The sequence below is a fragment of the Cyclopterus lumpus genome, chromosome 21 (assembly GCF_009769545.1).
Source record: "Cyclopterus lumpus isolate fCycLum1 chromosome 21, fCycLum1.pri, whole genome shotgun sequence".
NCBI lineage: Eukaryota > Metazoa > Chordata > Actinopteri > Perciformes > Cyclopteridae > Cyclopterus > Cyclopterus lumpus.
The window spans coordinates 14,611,492-14,636,240 of record NC_046986.1 but is presented as its reverse complement, the minus strand read 5'-3'; the positions used below and the strand labels follow the sequence as shown (position 1 = coordinate 14,636,240).

General features: G+C 41.6%; 1 protein-coding gene across 3 annotated transcripts in view; it reads right to left on the bottom strand.

Annotated features, from left to right (window-relative positions):
- epha3 (eph receptor A3) overlaps nt 1–24,749 on the bottom strand; it is a 91,174-nt gene that overhangs the window by 11,038 nt on the left and 55,387 nt on the right. For 2 of the 3 annotated variants that reach the window (XM_034562183.1, XM_034562184.1), the window contains exons 6-15: nt 21,102–21,226; nt 16,126–16,288; nt 15,815–15,920; nt 15,157–15,221; nt 13,903–14,028; nt 10,148–10,333; nt 6,893–6,954; nt 5,588–5,797; nt 3,135–3,284; nt 2,671–2,864 (exon numbers count right to left, since the gene is read on the bottom strand). In XM_034562183.1, the coding sequence (XP_034418074.1) occupies nt 2,671–2,864; nt 3,135–3,284; nt 5,588–5,797; nt 6,893–6,954; nt 10,148–10,333; nt 13,903–14,028; nt 15,157–15,221; nt 15,815–15,920; nt 16,126–16,288; nt 21,102–21,226 (1,387 nt within the window). The remainder of the gene's footprint in view (nt 1–2,670; nt 2,865–3,134; nt 3,285–5,587; nt 5,798–6,892; nt 6,955–10,147; nt 10,334–13,902; nt 14,029–15,156; nt 15,222–15,814; nt 15,921–16,125; nt 16,289–21,101; nt 21,227–24,749) is intronic. The other variant, XM_034562185.1, reaches the window with a different exon arrangement.

The following is a 24,749-nucleotide window of genomic DNA, read 5'->3' as shown; positions in this document are numbered from 1 at the left end:
CCTTATCATTTTCTTTGTTTCCTTTGTTGTTACATTTTCAGCAACATCTCACGGCAGCTCAAGAGACAAGACGATGGAGAGGAAAACCGAGAAACAGAGGGATGCTACGAAGGAGAAAATAAAGAGAAAAACAAGCATATGTCCAAGGGTGGAGGGGGATTTAAAAACCCCTCCTGGACTTAACTCCATATAAGAAAGCAGAAAACACCCACTCGAACAGAAGGAAGTATATAATACAGCGGAGAAATAAAGTCTATCCCCATTCTCTTTTTAGTTTCCCTTCCATCTTTCATTCTTCTGACCTCTAAATAACCAGGGCTGTGTAGTGTCTTGTTTTTAGAGCTCCCGAGGGAAGAACGAGGTGGATGAGGAGAAGAGCTTGAACCGATACTGTACATGTGGGCAGGACAGAGTGGGAGGAATTTACCTCTGACTGTGTTACCAGGGACAATTCCCTGGGTGTCTCTGGGAGAAGTTAGACCAACACAGGCCCAACATAGGCGTTTGAATTTAAATTTTGAAATGTGACATCTGGTATCCTCTGCCTCTGTTGGATGTGATGGATGTGATGAAGTTTGAATCAATACTACTCAGGTGGTCTGAGGGAAGCCATTGACCTACATTGATTCAAGTGTGACATTTTGATTTGATTCCAGTCAAGCATGTATGGCTCTTACTCTGAAATCTTAATTTGTATTACTATCTAGTCTTTCAGTTTTAGTTTTATAAAATAAGCTTGCATTTGAACATAGTCAATATACATTTCATTGAAAAGGTCTGTATTAGTTTTCAATGCACTGTATCTCCAATCTTGTATCCCCATCCAGTTTCTATATCCCACTTATTCAGCTTAAACATGTGAGAATGTGTATTGCCCTATTTGTTGCCCTATTATCTGCCTTTTTATATTGCATATATTTGTATACATATCTTTATTCTTTAGTACCTTGAATTGGTTTCCATTTACTAATACATTTTTCATTTTTTTCATTTACATTAACGTTCCCAGCCTAACCCTACAGGCCAAGATCCAGCCCAACAAAGATCTCAGCTCAGTTTCCTATGCAGCCATGGCCCCTTTCTCCCAAGCCCCTCAGCAGCAAACAGTTTCAACTCTATCCCCATTTTCAGCCCAGACCTAACTACTGAAAAATAACTAAATATCCTGATTCTCCAGAAGAGAGGAGTAATGTAATACATTGGATGTGTTGTTACAGGTTGACAAAAGGCTTGTCATTATTACTATTGTCTTAAGTGTATTGTGTAAAAAAGCCCAAACGGACTTCATATGTAGCAGTGCATTACTGAACACTGCATATTAATGTTGCTTGACATGTATTTAGATGGAGTAGTAGTGATATTCTAGCACTTTGGTTGCAGCCACTATCAAGTTTTGTTGACCACAAAGAAACTTTTAATCTTTTAGTTTCAAGACAGGACAACCTGTGAGCTCATCTGCTTTAGACTCCCTGTAAGGCCAATCGGATAGACAGCGGCTTCCAACCCTGACTGGGCTCCTGTTGGCCCATAATTAGTCTCTGACAGCCAACCTTGGCCCACTGACCCCAGTCCCGCTTCAACCACAAGTATGGACAGTAAACTCTGACCAAGACCCACCCCTGAAGCCTCCAGATGCTCTGCTCTGGTCCCAGGCTTTGGTCTGGGCTTTGAGGAGGAGGAGGTGCTCCATTAGCCAGCCAGGACAGCCCAGAGACAAACGAGGTGTGTGGAGCTGAGTGCAGCTGCTCCTGCTGTGCAACTGCCGCTGCCACACACACACACACACACACACACACACACACCTACACACACACACACACATACGCAGATACACACATACACATACACACACAGTTCTCATAAATCACCACAGCTGCCTCTGTCGGGCAGCCTGTGCTTGCCCGGTGTTAAAAGCCAATCAGGAAAATTACATACAAACTCCAAGGGACCTATTTTCACTTTCTTAAGAAATCATTAGTCAATGTTATAAGCTTTAACGTCTCCATAATACTGCAGCCGTCTGCCGCACACCCAGCGCCTGTCCCCCTCACTGCTCAGAGTTGACAACTGTACGCGGCTGCCCTGGTTCCCAATGGCCCCCTGGGAAAGAATGGAGGTCCCAACAAAGGAGCTAAGTATAAGGGAGGGGGTAAGGAGTTGCAATGTGGCATAAGAATAAGGGGAGATGGAAAGAAGAATAAGACTTTCGACTGTATTACAAAAGGAAAGATGAATAATGTGTGACTACTCTAACAACACAGGTAGCAGAAAGGCAGCATTTATGTCTAGCTTTTGTATTTCCTAGTTTCCAAAACAAACAGGTGTGCACCAAAGGAAAAAGAAATGGAAAACAAATACAAAAACATCCTTTTTTTTTTTACCAACCGCATCTTGTTGTCTTTTGGTTGTCCAGTAAAATAATTACGGTGAATTGTAGTTCAGCCATGGAAAAGAAAAAACTGCAACTGCCATTATTGCAACAAAGTCCTGTGATCCCAGAGCAGATAGTTAATTGAACTGCAATAACCAATAATGCTGCACAATGGAAGGCATAATGGGAACTACTTCCAGTGTTAGATTGCCTTAAGCCAGGTGTTGGTTAGTCTGCTGTATGGGAACCAAAGCAGGAGGACTAAGAATCAAGGAAACAGTAGCCAAATAAACAGTTACCTGGATGTGGTGTTGGCCGTGATTTTGAGGCTACTGGGGTTGCGAATGAGTTTATCCAGGATGCTGACGATCTGTTCAAATTTTGGCCGGTTATTCCTCTCTTTCTGCCAGCAGTCCAACATCAGCTGGTAAAGGGTAGCCGGGCAGTCCATGGGTGGGGGGAGGCGGTATCCTTCTTCTACAGCCTTTATTACCTAGATGTAAGAAGGAAAAGACAAGATTTTGAGAAATGACAGATGCGATATTTTCAACATCAAAACAACATATAATATGCCAAAGTGCCCAATTGCATCTCTGGGACAACATTCTCTCGTTTCACTCCGATGTGCCATAAACCTCTTCACAAAACCCATCTCATATAAATCAGTGGTAGGTGCTGGTACCTTGACTTCGCATCAGCAAAACTTCAGCAAAAAAAAATGTCTGCGTTGGTACAGTGGTGGGTGCAACATGGCAGTACTCACATCCTGATTGGACATCTCCCAGTATGGCCGTTCCCCATATGACATCACTTCCCAGAGCACAATGCCATAACTCCAAGCGTCACTGGCTGATGTAAACTTCCTGTAGGCAATAGCCTCTGGAGCTGTCCACCGGATAGGGATCTTACCTCCCTGAGAGACAGAGAGGAAGATAAGTATTAATCAGTTGGACAGTCTTTCAGTCAGTCGGTGGCACAATCATCCTGTACTTTGGCTGATCAGGTTGTTCTTCGAATTCACGTGTGTGTGTGAAATTCAAAAATAGAGATGGATCATCAGAACAGTGGGTGACAGCAAAGAATACTGCAAGTCTATACTGCATACATGTAATATTGGATGTATTACTCGCCTACAAACAGGTTTATGTCACATGGCTACATGTCCTGAAACATACAGATAATCAAATAGGCTATTCTGAAAACCCCCGTCAACTCCATTGTGGCTCTGTGAAAGCATCACAATTTATTACAAGTTATTGCTCTTTTACACTTAAAAGAATATATATGTAGACAATAATATACAATACAGAAAGCATTTTTAATTTAAACGTAATCATATAAAGTGACATTGCAATGAATGATCAAAAAGTACCGGCATCAACCTTCAAGAAAGAACAGAACAATATGAATCTAACCATAATCTAAAGTGTCCTGCATGTTGTCTCTCTTCAGTGTCTGCTGCATTTGTCATTCTAGCAGCAAAGCAGGACAAATGAAGGAAATGGAGCTGAGGAAAGGAGGCCCATGGCAGCCAAAGCTAACAGAGACATTGGCCAAGCCACCCAGCTCTTGCCTGGTGCTGTGCAGTCGCACACACGCACACCGAACCTTTCAGAAACACACTCCTACGCTGCATGATCCGTAAGGAAACACTGTGGGAAGGTATGAGACATCAAACACACGCGATCTCACTCATAGTTGCAGACATGAACACAGGTGCACACACACACACACACACACACACACACACACACTGCTCTCACACTAATACCGTAGCCACCTGCTCCCCCAAGAGTGCACAATGTTTAAACCCTACACAATCACTCCAGACAAATAAAGTAAAACAATATACTTTGCCTTAAAATGGGGGTCCAGATAAGTAAAAAAATTAAAAAGAACTTCTGGAAAGGGAACTCTGCGTGCTTGTGTGGAGCATCGTCCGTTACGGTAACATGAGGACGTTTATTATTCTGTCTTATTATTTTAGATTATGTATTTCTGGGAGAAACGGCAAACGGTACACTGGATGTTTATTTGACAAGCAATTCTCAGCCAGCAAATTATACAGTGTTTAAAAGGGCTGCACGCATGGCCTGGACCACAGGATCCCATGATGAAAATGACCACACACACGCTGCAGCATAGCAGATGAAAGCCTGACGTGTGCTCTGCCAACTGATAATGTTTCATTTTGTGACAACAAGTGAAATCTCCTCTGTTGACACTTTGAGGTGTTGTATATGTAGATGTTAATTATTCCCTGCTTGGGCATTGTGTTGTGAGGAATATCCAAAGCACAGTTTAGTAAAGTTGATATGGAAACTCCATTCATGTTTTTGGTCAATCAAATCAATTTCTGAGCAAGCTGTTGTTGTTGTGGTTCAGGTTTGCGTGGCATCTTAAGAGTGGAGAGTTGAGGTAAAGTAGGTTGAAGCAGGAAATATGGCACTTAGCATCGGATTGTCCATGTCTCAAACTGTCTGGTTGGTACAAACCATTTTTTTAAATTACAAGAAACCTTTAAAAGTGAGCTTGGTTATTGAACAAGAAAGTGCATGGGTTCCCTTTATTGGATTATGCATAGGACGTGTGCCACATATGATGAACACCAAATTCTGTAGAGCCTTGCAATGGTTTGACATTGCAGTCAGTACAGACCACGTGGAGAAAACTGACACCCAAACGGCAGAAATATATTTGTTATTGCACGCAAAATGCGCCATTTTGTGACACTGGGCTTGTCTTATCACAACTCTGCTTTTATGTATGTGTTCTTCTCCACTGCCATGGCAGGAGAATGGAAGAAGGAAGTATTGTGTCTGTTTGCCGAGATAACCTGAGTATACACCGCGTGTGTGTGTGTGTGTGTGTGCACGTGTGTGTGTGACAAAGACCAAGAGGAGAAGAGATAGGCGTTAATGTGGACACATTTCCATAATAATCAACATTATCATGGACGCCTATGCATGAAGACTATGACATGGATCATCATTGCTGTTTGGTGTTCTGGTCATTCTTGCTGGACACTAAATATTGCGATCTATAAAAGGAACAGGGGATGCTGTAGTTTCAGAGCTAATGTATCGAGTACCATAATCTATTGTGGCGTTCCGGGTGATTTATGTGACATTGTATTTTCAAGAACTCTTTCCTTGGAAAGATGGTTTGTTCACACTGTCCTTTGTGTCGTTAGAGTGTGTTTGTGCTCCAGCTCACCCTGGTGGTGTAAGCCGCCTCCGGGTCGTCCTCCAGGACTCGGGACAGGCCGAAGTCGGACACTTTACACACCAGGTTGCTGTTGACCAGGATGTTCCGAGCTGCCAGGTCTCGGTGAACGTAGCCCATGTCCGACAGATACTTCATGCCCGAGGCGATGCCACGCAGCATGCCGACCAGCTGGATGCCTGTAAACTGGGCATCATGTTTCTAAAAGGAAGACGAAAGGAAGAAAGAAAAAAACAGGCACACACTGTTAAAGCCCCACTTCTCGTGTATGTGAACACAAAGGATGTCTGACCTTTCTGAATATTTGCGTGAAATGAAACCTTTCCACATTAGTATATAAAGCACTTCAATTAACCTTTAAAAAACCCCTTTGGCATTCTGTACCTCATCTTAAACATTACTGTGATATTCAGAATTCAGAGACAAAATAATATATGGATATTAGGATCCTTGCATTATATTACAATAAACCTATCTACCCATCTATCTATCCATGCATTGTAGTTTTTGCTCAGTTAGCACTGGGCTCCATTTAGCATGCGAGTGAGTAGTTTGTCTATTTTCACCTGTATTTCCCTCTATTGCTCTTCACATGCACTGGGTTGCTCTGTGATGGACAAAGACCACGTCATTTGCCCGATGAGTGTAAGACAAGTGTGTTTTCCTTTGAAAATCAACTGGGCCCACCCCAGCTCAGCAATTAGTGGTCAGACCACCTGGCTTCGTCACTTCAAAGCTCTGCAGATTCAGAACACTGCCATAAGCTACAATGCATAAGGTATGCATGTCTCCGTGTGTGTTTGCACATGTGACACAGTTTCAATGATGGAGTGCAGGCCTTTGGAAAATGTCAGGAAACAACAGCTACTCCTCCTTCATGTGTCTGGAGACTGTACAGACACATGTGGAAAAGGGCTAAAAAAAGGCATCAGTACACATGTTTTCATGCCAGTGTTGTGGTTTGGCTGTTGTGCTTTGACTAATTTCAGTGAAGCAGGTCAATTCCTCTTTAGGAGACAGAAGCATGGCAGGAATCACATTCTCTCCTGGCCAGAACCGCAGTGGAACGCATGAAACTTTGTCATTTGATAAGTTCTATATGAAAAGTTTGGTCAGAACATCTCCAATCCACCAATATCAGGTCCAGTATTTAATGGATTCATAGAGATGCCGTAACATGTTATTCTTAAGACGGGTGAGAAAATACTGATTACAAATGTAACACTAAAACAATATTTTAGGTTGTGGGGGGGGGGGGGGGGGGGGGGGAGAGAGAGAGAGAGTGTTTATACTTACTCTCAAGAAACTGTCCAGGGATCCGTTTTCCATGTATTCTGTGACAATCATGACGGGTTTACCTGTAACAGAGGAGGGATTTTTTTCACTTGTTGGTCACAGCACTAAACAAAAGGCACTCATAGCCCAACCCCATGTTAACTTCAGATTTATTCTCTGAAACTGTTGTGAGTCAACAGGGAGGGCTGTAACTTGACTTAAAGGGGCCCTGATCAGGACCAGGTTGAGCTCTTTTCACACACGTAGACACACACACACGAGCGCATGCATGCATGCACCCACGCACGCACGCACGCACACGCACACACACACACGCACACGCACACGCACACACACACAATAGAATAAAATTATCCTAGCCATTGTTTTAGGGTCCCGGCAGGTCACCTGTCAAATTGTGACATCTTTATTTCAGTGGAGGATCTGGCTGTAAATCCCCGCCGCCTGCTCTCATCTGTACCTGATCAGACTACGGCCATCACAAGGTTTATTACAGGGTGGAAAAGGAAAAAGAATCTCTAAGAAACCTTTAAATCAGCCATTGTTAAATGAACAGCTTCGGTGTCAGGACTTGTTTGTGTCCCAGATGGCTTTGTTCTCCCTGCTTCACTCTTGACTTACCACCAGCCGTATGCCTCTTCTCCATTTTATTCTGATTAATGTACCCACCTCCCTCCTCCCCCTGCCCTCCTTCATTCCCGACCTACCTTTCCTCTATCATCCCTGTCTCTCTCTCTCTCACAATCCTTTCCTTTTCCTTCTTCCCCCCTTGCATGCATTCATGCAAACCCTCCCCACATCTGGCAAGACACAGACTTTTCTTTTTGTTTAAGGGAATGACACAGGGCTTAGCGGAGAGGGTGATGGAATAGGTTTTTAAAAGAAGTAAATCTAATACTCTCATCGGGAAAAAAATGATGATAGTAATGATAGAAGTTGGCTGAATATCTTTATTTAAATCAAAGCAGATTTGTTCTGACTAACAATTCCAAATGGCCCTATGAGTCAATCAGGCTCTAAAAAAAGAAGACCCATTTGGCACAGGAAATGTGCCAAGACAGAGTGTGTTGACTTAAATCCGGGTTGTACAATTAAAAAAGTGCAAATGCTTGCTTTTTTGTTTTTCACAATGACTAATGCTTTATTGCTACTTTAAAAGAGATCTAACTCTCCTAACAGCACGAGTTGTCTAAATATAGTTGCAAAATTGTTCTCTTACTAGTAAAAGTAAAAACTCTCCCATCATTGAAACCCAGTCACAGCTACAGTTAAACACCCTCCACCCCTTAAAGGCTGTGATGGATCGCTCCGTTTACCAGCGGACGGCTTTTATAGTCTCAGACGAGAACACACACACCCGGTCCTCCCGCCTGTCTTCCGCCCTCTTCCCTTCCCTCTTTCTCTCTGTTCTCAACATTGGCAGCAAAGATAAAGGCCCCTAAGCCCTTTTATTCTGTGAACATAAGTGTGAGTGAGCGTGTGTGTGTGTGTGTGTGTGTGTGTGTGTGTGTGTGTGTGTGTGCCCACAAATATGCAGGCTGTGGATCAGCCAAAAGCAGCAGCAAGGTAAATGGGGTGTGAAAGTCTCAGGATTATTAAGAATTAACAGGAGCAGCTTAATAAATCACCCTACAGCAGTGTGTGTGTGCGTGTGTGTGTATGTGTGTAGGTGTGTGTCTGTGTGTGAGAGCATATCAAATGGACCTCCTAAAACTATGCCATGAACTCATGCTGTTAAAGCTAAAGCTCACGCACATGTGTTCACGGTATCCCTTCAAATGTCATGTGTACACACACACACACACACACACACACACACACACACACACACACACATGAATATTGGGCTTCCCCTATTAGTCTAAAATCAGCAAATGAAACCACAGTATTGTGTTATTGCAGCATTTTTCATCATCTGGACATTAATAGGAATAGTGTTGTACTCTAAGATGTATTAGGCAAACAGTTTAATGATGAAGGATCGCGAACATAAAAACTCTTTCATTTTCAGGAGCCATAAAAACAAGGAGGTAAGAACAACTGAATTAGTCAGTGGATGTGCTTTCCTTCCAGAAGTTATGTTTTACCTCTTGTCAAATTTCTTTTATTGAATAACAAAAATATATTTTCCAATGTAAAAATTCTATACTGGGTCCAAAACCTCACTTTCATTTGAACTGACAACCAGAACTTTGACAGAAAAAGTATGTGGTGACTTCAATAGCACGTACAATATTATATATATGTTATTATTATTATCTAATTATTTTGTGTACGTTTGTGATCCTGTCAGTAGTAACAATTAATCATTAAAGTTAAAAAACTGCAACTGGAAAAGGAAATTGTGAGAAACAAAAAAAATATGGATGATAAAATAATCATCACAATATGGCTTGAGTGTCTGTCGCGGTTCGTACATTGTAATTCCTTTGCAATGCTGTTTTTAATTAGAAAAGTCATGCCAGTAAGTCACTGAAGTCAAGTGACTGAAATATAAGAGTCTGAGAGCAATTAAGACATTGAGATTACACATAAAAAGGAGAAATGAAGAAAAGAAGAAGAAAGTAAGGAATGTTCTCCTTGTATTTTATTCTACTCTTTAGAATAACCGCACAGCCACACTGCAGAACTACTTAACTAGCCTGGTGCCGCAGGGAGAGATGGAGGCCAGGCCCGTTTCTCAGCGACAAAGTTCAGAGTCATTATTTCCTTTTTCTGCAGTCATTCCTTTTTAAAGAGGCCTTCTGTGTGCTAATGATAGTCTTATAAAGAGGCCCAGAGGGGAGCGACTCAGAGATATGGATTTATGCCTGCTTTGGACACAGACTTTGATCAAAGCACATTGATCTGCAGAGATTTACACCACGGCAACTCAATAAAACTCCTGCTCTCTTTCACAAAAGTGTTGGACACTTTAGAGCCATTTGTCAAAAACAAATGCAAATCCAGAATCGGTAAAAAGATTCCCCGGAGAAAGCAAATCTGTAATGTGAATGAAACCCCTATCTCTGTTATCTCTTACTATATCATTTTTTATTTTACTATAGTGTTCTATTCTATTATGTGTTTTGTACTTGTGCTTAACACTAATTTGTTAATCATTATTGCCAATTGTCTCCCAACATTTTTTCTTCATTGTATTTAATTTGAAGGGAAAATCAATTAATAAATTAGTAATGAATTATTTATTTTTTTCATCGTCATAGTTAATTCCCTTCAATGTGCTTTTATGTCATGAGTCATGGATGCACTTACTGCGTGTAACCACCCCCTCCAGCCTGATGATGTTGGGGTGGTCAAACTGTCCCATGATTGACGCTTCTGCGAGGAAGTCCCGCCTCTGCTTGTCTGTGTATCCTCCTTTAAGAGTCTTGATGGCCACACAGATCTCCTTCTTGCTTGGCATCTTCAGGCGACCACTGCACACCTCGCCAAACTCACCTAGGGAGAAATTCAGGGAAGAAGCAACAACATAAAACTTTCTTTATTGTTGTTTTTTTTAAATCTCAAACATGTACATCTCAGGATTTGCCTTACTAAAATCAAACCCTGGTTATGCAACACAGGGATTAGTGCACTTTTGAAAATCCAGCAGAAATGAAGATGTATATGCATTAAGGATAGCTATTAATTGACACTAATATATGCACATTTAAATTCTAATTCCCCATATAACTTTAACTAATTATCTCAACAAGGAACTTGCCACCTCCATCGCGCCGCTGCAACAGCCAAAAAGAGAAGCCATGTTCAAACTGTTATCCATTTCTAAAGGATGTTTGAAGTCACTCAGTCCGTGGCTCTGTTTGTTTCCCCCCTGAGAGCATTTCTAACAAGCTGAGCATAAGGCAGAAGTAATGTACAGTATTGTGCAGTTATGATTCAGAACTGACTTAACAGATGCAATGAACACAGTCTAAGACGAAGAATCCGATCAAAGAGGATGTCGATGATTACCCTGTCATTACTTCACTCCAATTAATCAGGGAAAGTATTTGTTGATTCTGGAGAGGGATCCTTGCATACGTATGTGTTATGAACATTAATTATAGTAATGGCACCATGTGTAGCAATAAACTTTGAAACTGATCCACCCGAATCCACGGTCCGAATAACAACGCAGACAGCAAAGGGATCTTTTTTAATTTCCTTCAGTGTCGTATTAAAACGCAGCGTGACTTAACATCCACTCTGGGAGAGATCAATTAGCATTCCTTGCTGGTGAGAGGATGTGTGTGTGTGTTTACCTCAGACCATGCCTGTGTGCGTGTGTGTGTGTGTGTGTGTGTGTGTGTGTGTGTATGTGTGTGCTTTGTGAGTTTCATCAGGTACTGTAAGCTCTGTAGGCAGGCTTGTCACTTCAAAGGCAGTCAGTCCAGGGATTTGGCTGCACTGTATGGATGAGTGGAGTGTGTATATCTGTGTGTACGTACTCCTGTGTGAGTAACTTTTACCACATAATGTATATGCATTTAATGCGCTCATTGGAGGTGATGTCAGAGCTAAGACATGTGCCGATCTCTCTCAGTCCGGTGCAATCATCTCCCACAGCAGCTTTGGATCAGAGAGCATGGGTCAAACCTTGGACTTAAAGCAGCGGGGTCTGGAAAAACTTAAGCCAGACTAATTACAACCTGTCTAAATACCAAACTTCTGGCCCTTGGCAGTGGACAGACGAGCCAGGCTAAGGCACCTTTTTTCATGCGGTCACTCTGAAAGAGAAGATGTCGGTCTAATAAGGCTTGATTGGGGACACTCACTGCTTTCCTGCGCTGAGTAGAGCTAGGTATCCAACTTTTATGTCAAAGTCTGACCCATGTAAGCAGAGCGGAGCGTGTGTTCTTTCTTTTAACACACAATCACCGATTGGCAGGAAGATCAAAGTCTTGTTTAATGGAGACAGATGGGGATGGAGGAGGACGAGGTAAGTTGTGAATTGTTTGGACTGCTCATGTGGTTAATAAAAATCATACACGTGGGTAGTTGAGGTAAAACATGTTTACATCATGGCTTAATCTTTAATGCCCACCTGCAGTGTTCACGTCGATCTAGCTGCGTTCAGCTATATACTGTACAACTCAATTGGCTTTCTCATAGAGGGTTTCATGCTTTTTCTAAACAAACAACAACATGGTCTGATGGTCTATTTTGCTGTGTCTTCTACTGTATTGGTTGCTACAATTTGATCGCGGTAAAACAATTTTTTTCAGAAGCAACAACACAGTATGTCCCAGAAATAATAAGTTATCGAAGCCTCAGGGGAGCTGCTTCATGCTAACAAAAGAATCGTAATGTTGTCTTAAAGGTATACATGAACAAAGGTGTGATTCTTAAGCTAAGTGTAGCATTGGACTATCCAAACAGAGTTTGCTCCAAGCTGTTCCAATCATCTAGCACCTAAAGTGTGTTGTTGTTGTTGTGAAATCAAGGCAATTATTTGATTTCCTTATTGCTTTCCAGCACATATGTAAATAGAGTATACACAATGTGATGTTGAACTTCATCTAAGTATGGAGAGGCACTCAAATAAATACACTTTGTCTCGGCGATGCACTGTGCGCATTAAATATTTATAATTTACTGTAGTGTGGCCTTCTTTGTTTGTGAGGGTATTAGGGTTCACATGATATTGGTTTATGAGGGATGATACACATAGTGGTATTATTTATATATATTGTGAATTTCCCCTCATATTGTCCATTAATTATATTTGTTTCTCTCTTCTTTATGCCTGCAACATTGTCCTGTAATTAATGTGTATTTGTGTAAAGTGAATATGTCCCTTTTAAAAGTAAATTGAGATACAGGGATTCACATTGAGAGTCAGAGTAGTGTTCATAGATTCTATAATGAAAAAAAACAACACTTCATTTCAGAAATAGACACTGACTCGTCTGTATTTGATTAAAATAAATGAGCCAATATCTACTTGTGTAGTGTAGCCCTATACATATACTAATATGCTCTGTGTCTGCTATATAGTATGATAAATGCATTGTGGAGCGTAGCGTCGTCCAGTGTGGATTCAGACATTAAACTCTCAGGTCGTTCTGACAGCTTTACAGTGTGGAGAGCTCGTGGGACTCTGGAGACCGGCCTGCTGTTATGTGCTGTGTGCTTTAGTCTCCATCTATTCTGCCTGCACTCAACATGAATCACAATGCATTACCCTCCCGTCGGCACTCCTGCTCAAGTTATCAGGCAGTACATGAAAAGAGTGTTTTACTGTTGCAATCATTAGACTTAGTACAGAAGTAGAGTGGGAAATGGAAAGAAAGAGAATGAAGAGGAAAAAGACGGAGGAAAGAAAGAGGAGGGGTAGAAATAAAGCGACTGAAGGTGAGCAGAACAACTTCTAATGTCACCATCTCTCCCTCTGTCATAGAGGAGAGCTGGGAAGAAGGGACCTCAAGCTGGGGCATTAAATGCTTTCTCATTGCCAGCTGTGCAGTATATGGCACACAGTTAAACTAGCCTGCTGCTATGAAAATGTGGATATCTGGGAGCTCTCCATGTACCTCATCTCGTTCTATATGTGCTTGAGTACTTGGTGTGTCTTTGTAATTTAAATAGAGCATGAAAGAGTAAAAGAGTAAAAGTTACTGTGAGGTGAAAGTGAAAGGAGAGGCCCGGGAGAGGAAAAAAACATTAATTTATATTCATAAACTTTCTATTTTTTTCCCTTTTTGATGTGGAGGGACTTTGTTTTCTGCACTGATGAACATTTCCTTTGATGACCTCAGCAAACCGTTAATCTGCGCCCATGCACTATACTAGAACGTACTTCTATACCTTATGCAGTGAGGCAATTGCTAATTGCTTATAGATCTGAGAATTCAGTTAGAATTAGGAATATAATTCATTTGACTAAAGATTTTCAGAGGGTCAATGCTAGAAATGAAATAAACTGATTTTCTTGTTGTATAATGAGAGTTTGACACTTCATGCCTGAAAGGACCTGTGTGTATACAGCCAAGTGTGGTCAAGGCTTTTCCTTTGTGCATTCTCACCTGCTCCCACCACTTTGTCGATGGCGATGCAGGATGCGTCCAGCTCCTTTGCAAACTCGTGCACAGCCTGGCTCGGGTCCTCGTACGTGTGAGGATCCACATAAGTCCTGATACCCGGCAGACGCACTGCAGCAGGAGAGAGCAGGTTGCATCACGTCATGACCATTTAAGAACTGTGCCTGCTTAAGTGTGTCTCTGCAGCTGAACATTGAATTACTCCGTGAGGACATATCCCCTTACTGAAAAACAGCACTCGGAACTCATTGACGATAAGTGGAGATATGTTTATACCAAACACCGGGCAACGCTTCAACTTTGTCTTCATATAATTGAACAGCGAACCATGTGTTAGAATAACAGCGGTTGCAGATGCTGCTAAGCTGAACAATATGGCACACGCAGTTATCAATGTACAGCTGATTTGTGATACACACAAATTAACTTACAATAAATGACATGATATAATGATCTGGTTTAAGACGGACTTTGAAAAAAAAAGTGAAGCTATCCTTTAGGTAATAAAGTTGTACTTTATTAGTCCCTATGGGGGAAATTTATGCTGCAAATCTGACCCATCCAAACTATTCAGGAAGCGGTGGACGGACGCAGTTCAGTGCCTGGGGAGTGTGGGGCCCAAGACCTGGGTCAAGGTTAAAGGTAGGAGCATTCCATATAAATAGCACATTGTATATGAATAAAGGAGAACAAACATTGAAGAGGGAGCAAGGAAATGGGAGTTTAATCCTAAACATGTTGCCCCTTTGTGTTGGTCCACGTCAGATGTTACTTTATTTTACATATTGGTCCAATTTCAACTTTATAAAAAGTTGTGTGAGTGAAACCTTTTTGTCACTGTTCAAAAATGTATCAATGAAAATAACTTTTTTCTGCAGTATAATCTGAAATAGTTTAAACCTTGAATCTCAGTTGCTGCTGTAACACTGAGGGACCCTTGTTCCCCATCCAAGAGAAGCCTCCAGGATTGGTTTGCAAATGGACCGAGAAACCGTCTCCTCAGCATGGTCTCGGTCCAATTACTGCCTTCTCATATGACCAAGTGAACCAAAGTAAAGGGGAAACCACCTCAAGCTTGCAAACAGCTGCTCTAAAACAACCAGCGTCGGTCAAGATGTGTTGTGAAAAACATCTCAAGCTATCGTTAAAGTAATGAGCTAGTTGTTCTACTCTGTGAATGGTACCATGCAGAGAGCAGATATTGAAACACGCCTCACAGAAACAGGGTGCAGTACTTACGGTGGCCGTTGCCAAAGTGCAGTCTTTTCTCATCAGGGTGTTTGGATTTGCTGTGGCAACAGAACCTGCCAATCCAAACAGAGAAAGGTCATAAGTAGTGCCACGTCTCCCAATAGGACTTCGCCCATTGGCTCAGCCTGAAGTCTAGCGCATGCTGTGTGTGTGTGTGTGTGTGTGTGTAATCCCAGTTCTTACAAACCAAAAGAGGATGAGTAAGTCTTATAATGAGCCATGGATTTATACTCTCTCTGAACAGTATAGTCTGCCAATTTCATCCACACACACACACACAAACATACACATACAATTCTTAGTTTTCTCTTATACATACACACGCACACCGACAGGAATTACAGAAGAGAAATATATGACATTTTAATTCTTTGGTGAAACATCAAAATATATAGTATGCAGCTATTTTTGAGCTATATGTATACAATCAACTTTCAGGCAGCATTGAAATTGGTTAAACTGGTAAACCCGAAGTAACGCCACAGTGTGGCAACCAGAAACACAATATTGTTATTAATTATCTTTTTGTCTTGAAATAACTACAACTATTAATTATCTACAAAAATACGAAATTCAAAATGCCTCAAAGGCAACACAGGGAGATAGCATCAGAATCGCTTTGAAGCCAAGCAACTGGCGGACAGACCTGCCAATCAGGACGTAGAGCAGCACGGTGAGGAGGATGATGGCCACGGCGGAGGAAATGGCGATCAGCACCACCTGGCTGCTCTCACTGGAGATGGAGAAGGCTGCTGAAGGACAGAGAGCAACAGGTAGTGAGCAGTGTTGAACTTCATTCTCTAACAAACTCATCAAAAACACACATCACACAGGACAAAAAATAGCACGAATACTTGAGTGGTTTCCAATAAGAATGGCTTTAAATCCCACTATTTATTATCAGTGATTTCTCAGCCCAAGAATTAGGATCAAAGGCCTATTCTGAGCTGAACTCACAGTCGGGGCTGGTCTCAAACTGGAAACTGGGGCTGCTGGCTCCGTATCCGGCAGCTGTACGAGCTCTGATCTGCAGCAGGTAGGCGGTGTTGGGCTTCAGACCATTCAGGGTCACATTACAACCCCGAGCACGGAGGATGGTGTAGCTGGTCTCCTGCTCCTCCTGAGACAAGGCGGACAAAAGAAGAGAGGGACAGAGCAAGGAATTCAATTTGTTTTTAATACTACAATTTACACCATTAATGAATACATACATATATATATAAACACTGTGTGCATTATGTGTATGTACATACACCCACGCACACACACACATCCTGGACAGTTTGACTTTCTTCCCAATCTGATTAATTATGTCCTTCTTATTTTATGACTTCTCTACTACTGATCTGCACTGATGAAACAACAGGAGGATTTACACACCAGGGCTGCATTCGGCACATTGATTCCAGATGTGGAAGGAAGAAAAAGGTGGTGAGAAGATGAGAGGACTGGAGGTAGAGCGAGAAGAGAGTGCACTGATATTTCCACACTGAGGATAATAGGAGGACCCAATCTAATAAAGTTATTTATTGTTCATGTATTTAGATATTTATTGTGCAGAAGTATGCTCCAAGTTAGTCATGTGTTACTTATATAGATATCCAGCCATCTAGAAAATATATAAATATCAAACAAAAGAATAATCATTAATCAAAATAATTGGAAAATGGTTATTTAAAAAATAAAAAGGCTCATACACTGTATATGTTTAGTGAGTGGATATGAAACAGTATGGATTACTTAACAGTCAGTTGAGTAATCTATAACATGCATAAAGCATGCTATATGCTATAATTTGAAATTATATTAAAAAAGATTAATATTAATAAAGGGTGAATAAAATGTTTCTTTTTTTGTACTTTATTGCTTCAAACAAAGATGCCATAGTTGAAGACTGGCAACAAACTGCTAAATAGGGGTAAAATAGGACTACACTGATCTTAAATCCTAATGACAAGCTATTAGAGATGACTTCAACAATCCTAAAAATGAGCTACATGTTCTGCAACGTAGCCAAGCTCATAAAAATCATCCAAGGCCGAATCGTATTGAGGCATAATCAAATCCTTTTTATAGACTCAGTTATAAAGAGGCATTCATTGCTACGGGAAATAGCATAAACACAAGTCGACATTCCCATGCATGCACGCACACATGCACGCACGCACGCACGCACACACACATACACACACACATACACAGTGTAAAAAGAAACTTCAGGTCCATTAATGGAGTGGATCAGAGTTTTATGGCCCACAAAGCTTTTTAAACTGCTCTATGTGAGGAGGTAACTGATACACCAGAACTGGGACAACTCTTCATCACAACCATAAATCTACTCGCAGCTTGTCACCGTTACGCGTTCTGGACAGCATGTGATCCCCTGAAAATCACACACAGGTGAGGTACAAGCACCTTTGTGTGTGTGTGTGTGTGTGTGTGTGAGAGAGAGAGATACAAAGACACAGAGAAAGAAACTCAAGTCAAACACCTCACTTGCATACGGCAGCCTGACAAGTTGTGTGATTGACTATTCAATGGTGTGTGTGTGTGTGTGTGTCTCACCAGAACACTGCTAGAATTGAATAGGCCTCTGTGCTGCATTTTACTTTGACAATCTAAACAAAGCTGTAGCAAATTATAGCTTGTATAACACACACACACATATAGATGCAAACTCACACAGACCCAAAAACAGGAGATGTGCAGCCGAAGTCTTGTAAATACAGTGTTTGAGCTCGCATTCCTTCCATCTAAGACTAAATAAACAGGCCAAATTAAAGTGGATCTGAAGCTCTCTATCTCTCTGCTTTTTAGATTGCAGTGATAAAACATGTAAAAATTGTATTTCCACAAATTCTATTTTCACAAAGTGCACTTGGAAATGCCTTATCGGCTGTGGAGCACCCTTTAAAGCATAAGGAAGATCACACAGCCGGCCTGACATTTACAAAGATGAAACACCTCTTTTCTTCTGGAACGTTTTCAGGTTGGAAATTCCCAAGAATATCCCCACATTCCCTCAGAATTCCCATATATAGGACTTATAATTCGGGAACTGCCCTTGCACTTTGGAAACTTGGGCCTCTGGATTCACGACCGTGTGATAAAGTGGTATGTGCCAAGCTTGCGGTGGTGGGCTTCATTCTCTTTGAAAGAGAGGTTAGGTGGGGTTAATTTAAAATAATGTGTTGCAAGCTATGATCCACTTAAGCTTCTAATGTTATAAAACTCTTCACATTTTCACCAGGCCTCACACTAATTGTGTTATTAATTACTATTCATATAGAATAAAAGTAGGATGAATTCATTACTTAGCAGGATTGCATGAAAAATTTATTACTGAATATCATTCCTCCAGTAATCAAATGTATGTCTTTAACTTTGATTTAGTCATAATCTATCGTACCATATAGTTTCATACAGTTTGTTGTACATTAATATTAATTTGGTATCAGTGTAATGCAGAAACTGTCACTGCATCAGTTTGTTGTCTTTTCCTTTAAGTGGGAATGTGATCGTTCCAGTTGTTCCCAAAGAAGACTATATTTCATGGAACTTTGGAAACAACAGACGCCATGCACATTGAAGGTTATTAATGCTCTTCAAAGCCTTAAACACAATGATACAGAAAATGACCTATTAGATGCACATGGACGATTATTAAAGACAAGTTTTTGTCAGTTGGCAGGAAATCTTGCACAAAACTGGTCCAATCCGCACTCAGGAGTTACTGTCTAAATGACTTGTGACGATTAATATTTGTGTTCTGCCCGACATTATAGAGTTCACACTAGTGAAGCCTGTACAGATGAAATATTCCAACTTTTAAAATGCCCTTCAAAAGGTTTTACTTGTCCTAAAACATAACGTTGATGACTTTCGATGTCTGCGATTGGTTTGACCACGATTTCGAAATCGTGGTCAAACCAATCGACTATAAAGAAGTATTCCAAGTTTGATTGATATTGTGTGGTTGTTGGCAAAATGTTCACTTTTCTCCATTAGGAGAAGCTAGAGTCATCGGTGAATGGCTATTGGGTTACAGGATAATGTACACTGTGTATGTCTGTCTTAAACTTAAGTAAATAAAGACAGAGGAAACCACAAACATTGAAAAGCAGAACGTCTGGCTGATGCTGCAAATCTGAACATCTTCTTGCTAAAAGCTCTCTTTTAATCTCAACTCAAGCTGTTTTCGTGTTCTCTTTCACCATCCTGTTTATGTGTGCATGCAATTATATCTGTGTGTGTCTGCGTATGTGTGTCCCTAAAAGCCTCTTTCTGTCTTCTAAGTGAGTCATGGTGTGGTCTCGGGGTGGGTTATTTGTGCTCCGACTCTTGTCCTCCTCCGGCCTTGATCCATGGCATGCTCGAGGCCCTCAGCGTCCCTCTGCCTGCCACACCAAGAGGCCTCTATCCTGGGTTGTCATGGGGGGTCTCCCCTGGTTGTCCCATTTCGCTCTTCTGCATGGAAGAGCCTTTTGTCTGGGGTTTAAAACCCCCGGGTGTGCATGGCTGCTGTGAAGAATCCTCTGGGAACTTGTGAGTTTGTGTCTGTCCCTAAGTATCTTCAGTAATTCCTGAGAGACGATGTGATTACCAGGGATCAGCGCAAAGGCCAAGAGATGTTTCATTACACAACTCAGTCACACACACGGGGTCTTCCTTACACTCCAGCGTTTCATTCGTTTCCATATCTTCTTTTGATGAATATGCATTTGTAATGTGTAAGCGTGTGTGTGCGATTGAAAAGCTACAGCTGCTGAAGTCGAGCTGCGCTGAGCTCTGACCCGTTATCAGTCATTACATTTTCCTCTGTCTGTTTTCTGTTTGAACTTCTTAGGTAAGGATGGCTGAGCAGGGAACAGAGTTTAGAGAGGAAACAGCTTCTGTCTGCCTACTAATCAAGAGATTAGGGGCCACTGTTGGCATTCACGCAAACCGGGATCTGGGGAACACACATGCACACACGCACATGCGCCCTGGATCTGCCAGAGTGATTAAACTTGCATCCGCGGCTAATTTCACGATCAAATGTCAGCCGTAGCACTGCATTGGTGCTGAAAGCCAATGCAATTCGTTCTGCACTAATTTCCCTCACAGAGGAATGAGTGACCCTAGAGACGCCTTTACTGTCTGCCATAAAACGTGTCTCCATGGAGGAGAGGAGGACAGGATGAGAAATAGAGAGAGCGAGATGAGAGGTAAACATAAGCGGAGTACGAAGCAAAAGTATAAAGACGGAAACACACAAAAGAAGTAGAGAAGACAACGCGGGTAGTTGGGAAATGGAGACGATATGAGAGAATAGAGGAGAGGATATAAATAAAAACATGAGAATATTTGTTAAAGATTTTAACCCGTTCTCAAACTTCCCTATGTATCAAGGAAACACGATTTTAAATGTAGTATCTATCAATTTAAAGTTACCTTTTTTTTCTATCCTAATTACGTCAAGCCGCTTCATGGTCCCCAAAACTGATAACATGACGTGAAAAAAGTAGTCAATCCAGCAAACAGTCCGCTGAACGCAATAGTTTATCATTTTAGAAATTAACTTTTCATTGTTTTGGCAAGAGTTGGATGAAAAGATTCATACCCCGTCATGGGATAGATGGCATGCCTGGAGGAGGATTCCAGTGAGCGTGCTCTATGGGCCCAAAGACGTGCAGAGACTTGTTCAACATAAGCACCGAGTAAGCAAATAACATAGTAATAAAAGGCCATCATTAATGTCGGTCGACTCTACTCCTTAATGCGTCCATGGGTTACACAGCTGGAAAGCTCACTCATTTACACATCATATTGCATCGTATGTTGGCCGTGGACTTGTATTGACAGGGCGGATCACAGTGGAATCCATTCATGGTGCTGCCGTGCTGAAAGAGTAAACACAGTAATGCGTTGACAGCGACGTGTTCTGCACCAACCTTTTCGTAGTATTTGATCTCATAGTCCAGGATAATGCCATTGGGTCTCTCCGGCTGCTGCCAGGACAGGGAGACGCTGTTCCGAGACGTCTTTTCCTTTCGGATAACTGTTACTGGGGAGGGAGCTGGGTGGGAGACATAGACAGACATGAGAGTGGAAGAGAGAGAGAGAGTGAGTTCCTTTATTGTGGAGTTCAGTGGAAGTTCATTCCCCCGGTGTTGCATCCTGGAAATTGTCTGTGGTTCCTGTTAGCCTAATTCAGTTTGCTGCCCAGTGGGGCTGCATTAAAGGCTTTGGCCCGGGGGTTGGTGCGTGGAGCAAGACGATGTACACTAATTCAAACACTGGCTTGTGCATATATGCACACGCGCACACACACACACACACACAATAACTAGAAACATAATACTGACATCAGTGCTGTGCATTTCACCTCTGTGAAAGCGAAGTAGATAATGCTTAGGTCAGTGCTGATTCAACATTAACTCATCAAAATAACACTTAATGCATTGTACTATTTCAATGGGATTGCATGAATCAGTTAGAACTGTTTTATTGCCACCTCAACTCTCTTCATCCTGAGAAACCTTTCCAGATTAAAGATTAACCTTAAAGTATTGACATTTTCTTCTCACATTAATTTCATTTAATCAGTTGATTACTTGTGTTATGAAGAGCAAAAGCTTCTGATTGTGGGACAAAGCAGGAATCAAAATGAAGAAAAACTAAACGGTGCTTGGTTATAGCATGTTAAGTGCTAATAAGTGAGTGAGTAATAATTCACATAAGTGCTTACACTTACCGGTACACAATTCATTAAAATGGCTTCTCCTTTAGCGTTTATTGGAGCAACTTGCTGCTCTGCATATTCTTGGAAATGTGTATTGATTTGAATATACTGTATATATATATAAACCACCGCTTCCCCCTTGTCCCACTGCTGTCCCTTTTGGTGTGGTGCCTTCTCCCTCCCCAATCTTCCCGGCCAGTCCTTCACCCATGCATCGCCTTGCCTAAGGGAGTTCACATGTTCCCAAGTAATTTAGCACATCCCTTCCTCTATCAAGCCCTGCACCCCTCCCTCGTTCTTTCTCGCTCTCTTGCTCTTCATTCCCTTCCTCATTTCCCTTTTTTTACTGCTCTCTAATTGCCAGGCAGCTCCAGGGCCAGCCCGGCATCTGAGGCATCGACTTTTAATTTTATTAGACCACAGGAAAAAACATGTTTGTCTTTGAAATGTTTGAGCCTTCTTGATTGTGATTATATAGCAGTGTGTGTGTGTGTGTGTGTGTATCTTTCCGTGCATATACTCGTATATACTGTATTTCTGCGGGAAGTTATTCTTTCTCCTGTAATGAATCCAGATGGGGAGAATCTGTTTCTATACCCCCTGCTCCTTCTCTCCTCCTCTCCCTCTGGTTCTGATAGCGGGGTGATGCTTTTTATTGGCTCTGTGGTTTATGGTGGTAATGATTTACTGTGTCTGGGCCGCTTGGAGGCAGCTTCAAGTTCCTCTCCTCCTTTTCCTTCTTCTTGCTTCCCTCTCTCTCTCTCTCTCTCTCTCTCCCCCTGCACGTATATTGCCTTAATTGGCTGTCAGTCTCTGTTCTGTCTGTAGTATAACTGTACAAACTAATACAGCATACCAGGCCTATAATGACCTTAAAACTGGCCTTCAGCATCATTCACACGCGATGCACGGGACACGATACAGCTGTCTGAATTTTTACTTTATTTATTCTGTACACTGTTGGACTGGCAGACTTTTAGAGTTTATTGCTATAGAATTAATTGAAAAGAAATGTTGTCCAATGACATTGCTGATATCTGATTGATTATTGTTTTTTGCAGTGACACTGAGGGGTTTTCAATGCAGCGAGTCCCCGGGACCCGCAGGTGGTCATTTGAGTGGGTCCCCAGTCACATGTGTGTTTTGTGACAAATTGTAGTGTTGAAACTCGTGTTCGTTTACTGCTTCTCAGTTGCTTCCCCTTCTAGTCTCTCTTATAACTACTTATTTTCAAATCAACATTTTTTGTTTTTACGAATCCAAAAAGCAATTTTTTTATATTCACATTCTATGAACAAGACGTGAAGAGAAGTATACGTAGATGGTCAGAAAAATGACGACTTTGAAGTGTTGATCGTTGAAGTCTGAGTTTGTCTCGCGATAATGGAGACTACAGGTAGGATAATCAACCACCAGGTGAAGAAGTGATTTGCCCCAGCATGTATATATATATATATACTACTCTAATGTGGACCACAGCTACTCTGTTGTTCACGTAGTTATAACAATGAGTCGAGGGCAAGGGAGGTGGGATGAGGAGAGCCATCTGACAGCACCTTGACAGCACAGCAAGGACACACAGCTCCTTCCCAGGGAAACACTTAATCCAGCTTTTAACAGCTTTGGCATCTGTATGTGTATGTGTGTGTGTGTGTGTGTGTGTGTGTGTGTGTGTGTGTGTGTGTGTGTGTATGTGTGTGTGTGTGTGTGTGAGTGTGTGTGTTTATGTGAGAGAAAGAATACTATAGACGAGTGGGGCTAGAGCACTGACATACCTAATCCTTGCAAACTCTCAGGGCTGATGGAGGGTGTGCAGCTGCAGGCTGATATTTTTCTTAGAGAGGGAGAGGGCCGTGTGGTTGTATGGTATAATGAAGCGCCGTGTTTTTGTGTGTGCATGTGCTTGAGCTGTGATATGGAAAGACACAGATTCATCTCCTCTGATGATCGCTCAAACATTAAAGATGTTTTTTAATATTCAGATCACACACAGCCCTTTTAGGGTTAGTGTAAGTCAGATACAATATAAATGCTGATCCCCCTGATTTACCACACAGATAATGGTTACTAATAATATGGCCTTTACTTGAAATGTGGCTTTTAATCTTTATTGCTCTTTCCCCTAATAACGACATAGTATTATCCCCAGGCTAGAAACATGTGCACGTACTGTATGTGATCACACACACACAAACATCTACACACACACAATCTATATTTACCTCTCATCCCTGCCCTGTCACTTTAAAAAGGTCACGTCTAAACTTGTCACTTTTTATACAGTCAAGGTGTGTCAACACAATTTTATCTGTGTATTGTGTGTACCTACAACCTTTGACATTAGCATATTCATGACACCGACCAGGGAGTTTACTTATGTATGATTCAGTGCATCTACCCTTATAGTTTGTTTGTGTGAACATGCTTGCCCTTGAGTAAACTCCAAAATATTAAAGTTAAATGCTGTATAAGCATAATTATAATTCCAATGACAGAAAGAGAAATGTTATTATTTAGGGCTTGATTTCAGGAAATGAGACATGTCCTGACTGACAGCCGTGTCCTGCATCACTGATTACCTGACGCAGCCAAAGCACCCACTGTAGCCTGTAAATCAAAGCAACTCTTGTGTTCCTGGAATAAATTAGCCACAAAGAGGTGACACGTGAGCATTCAAATCACAACAAAGACGGGACTCGCTACGCTTCACGACATATACTGGGACCACTCTGTTTAAATTCACAGCTATTGCCATCTGCCTATCATCAAGGATGTGATGGAGCGTCTGACCTCGCTGTGTGACAACTTTTTGAGAGAAAACATCCATTTGTTCACTCAGCTCCAAAAAAAACACCTT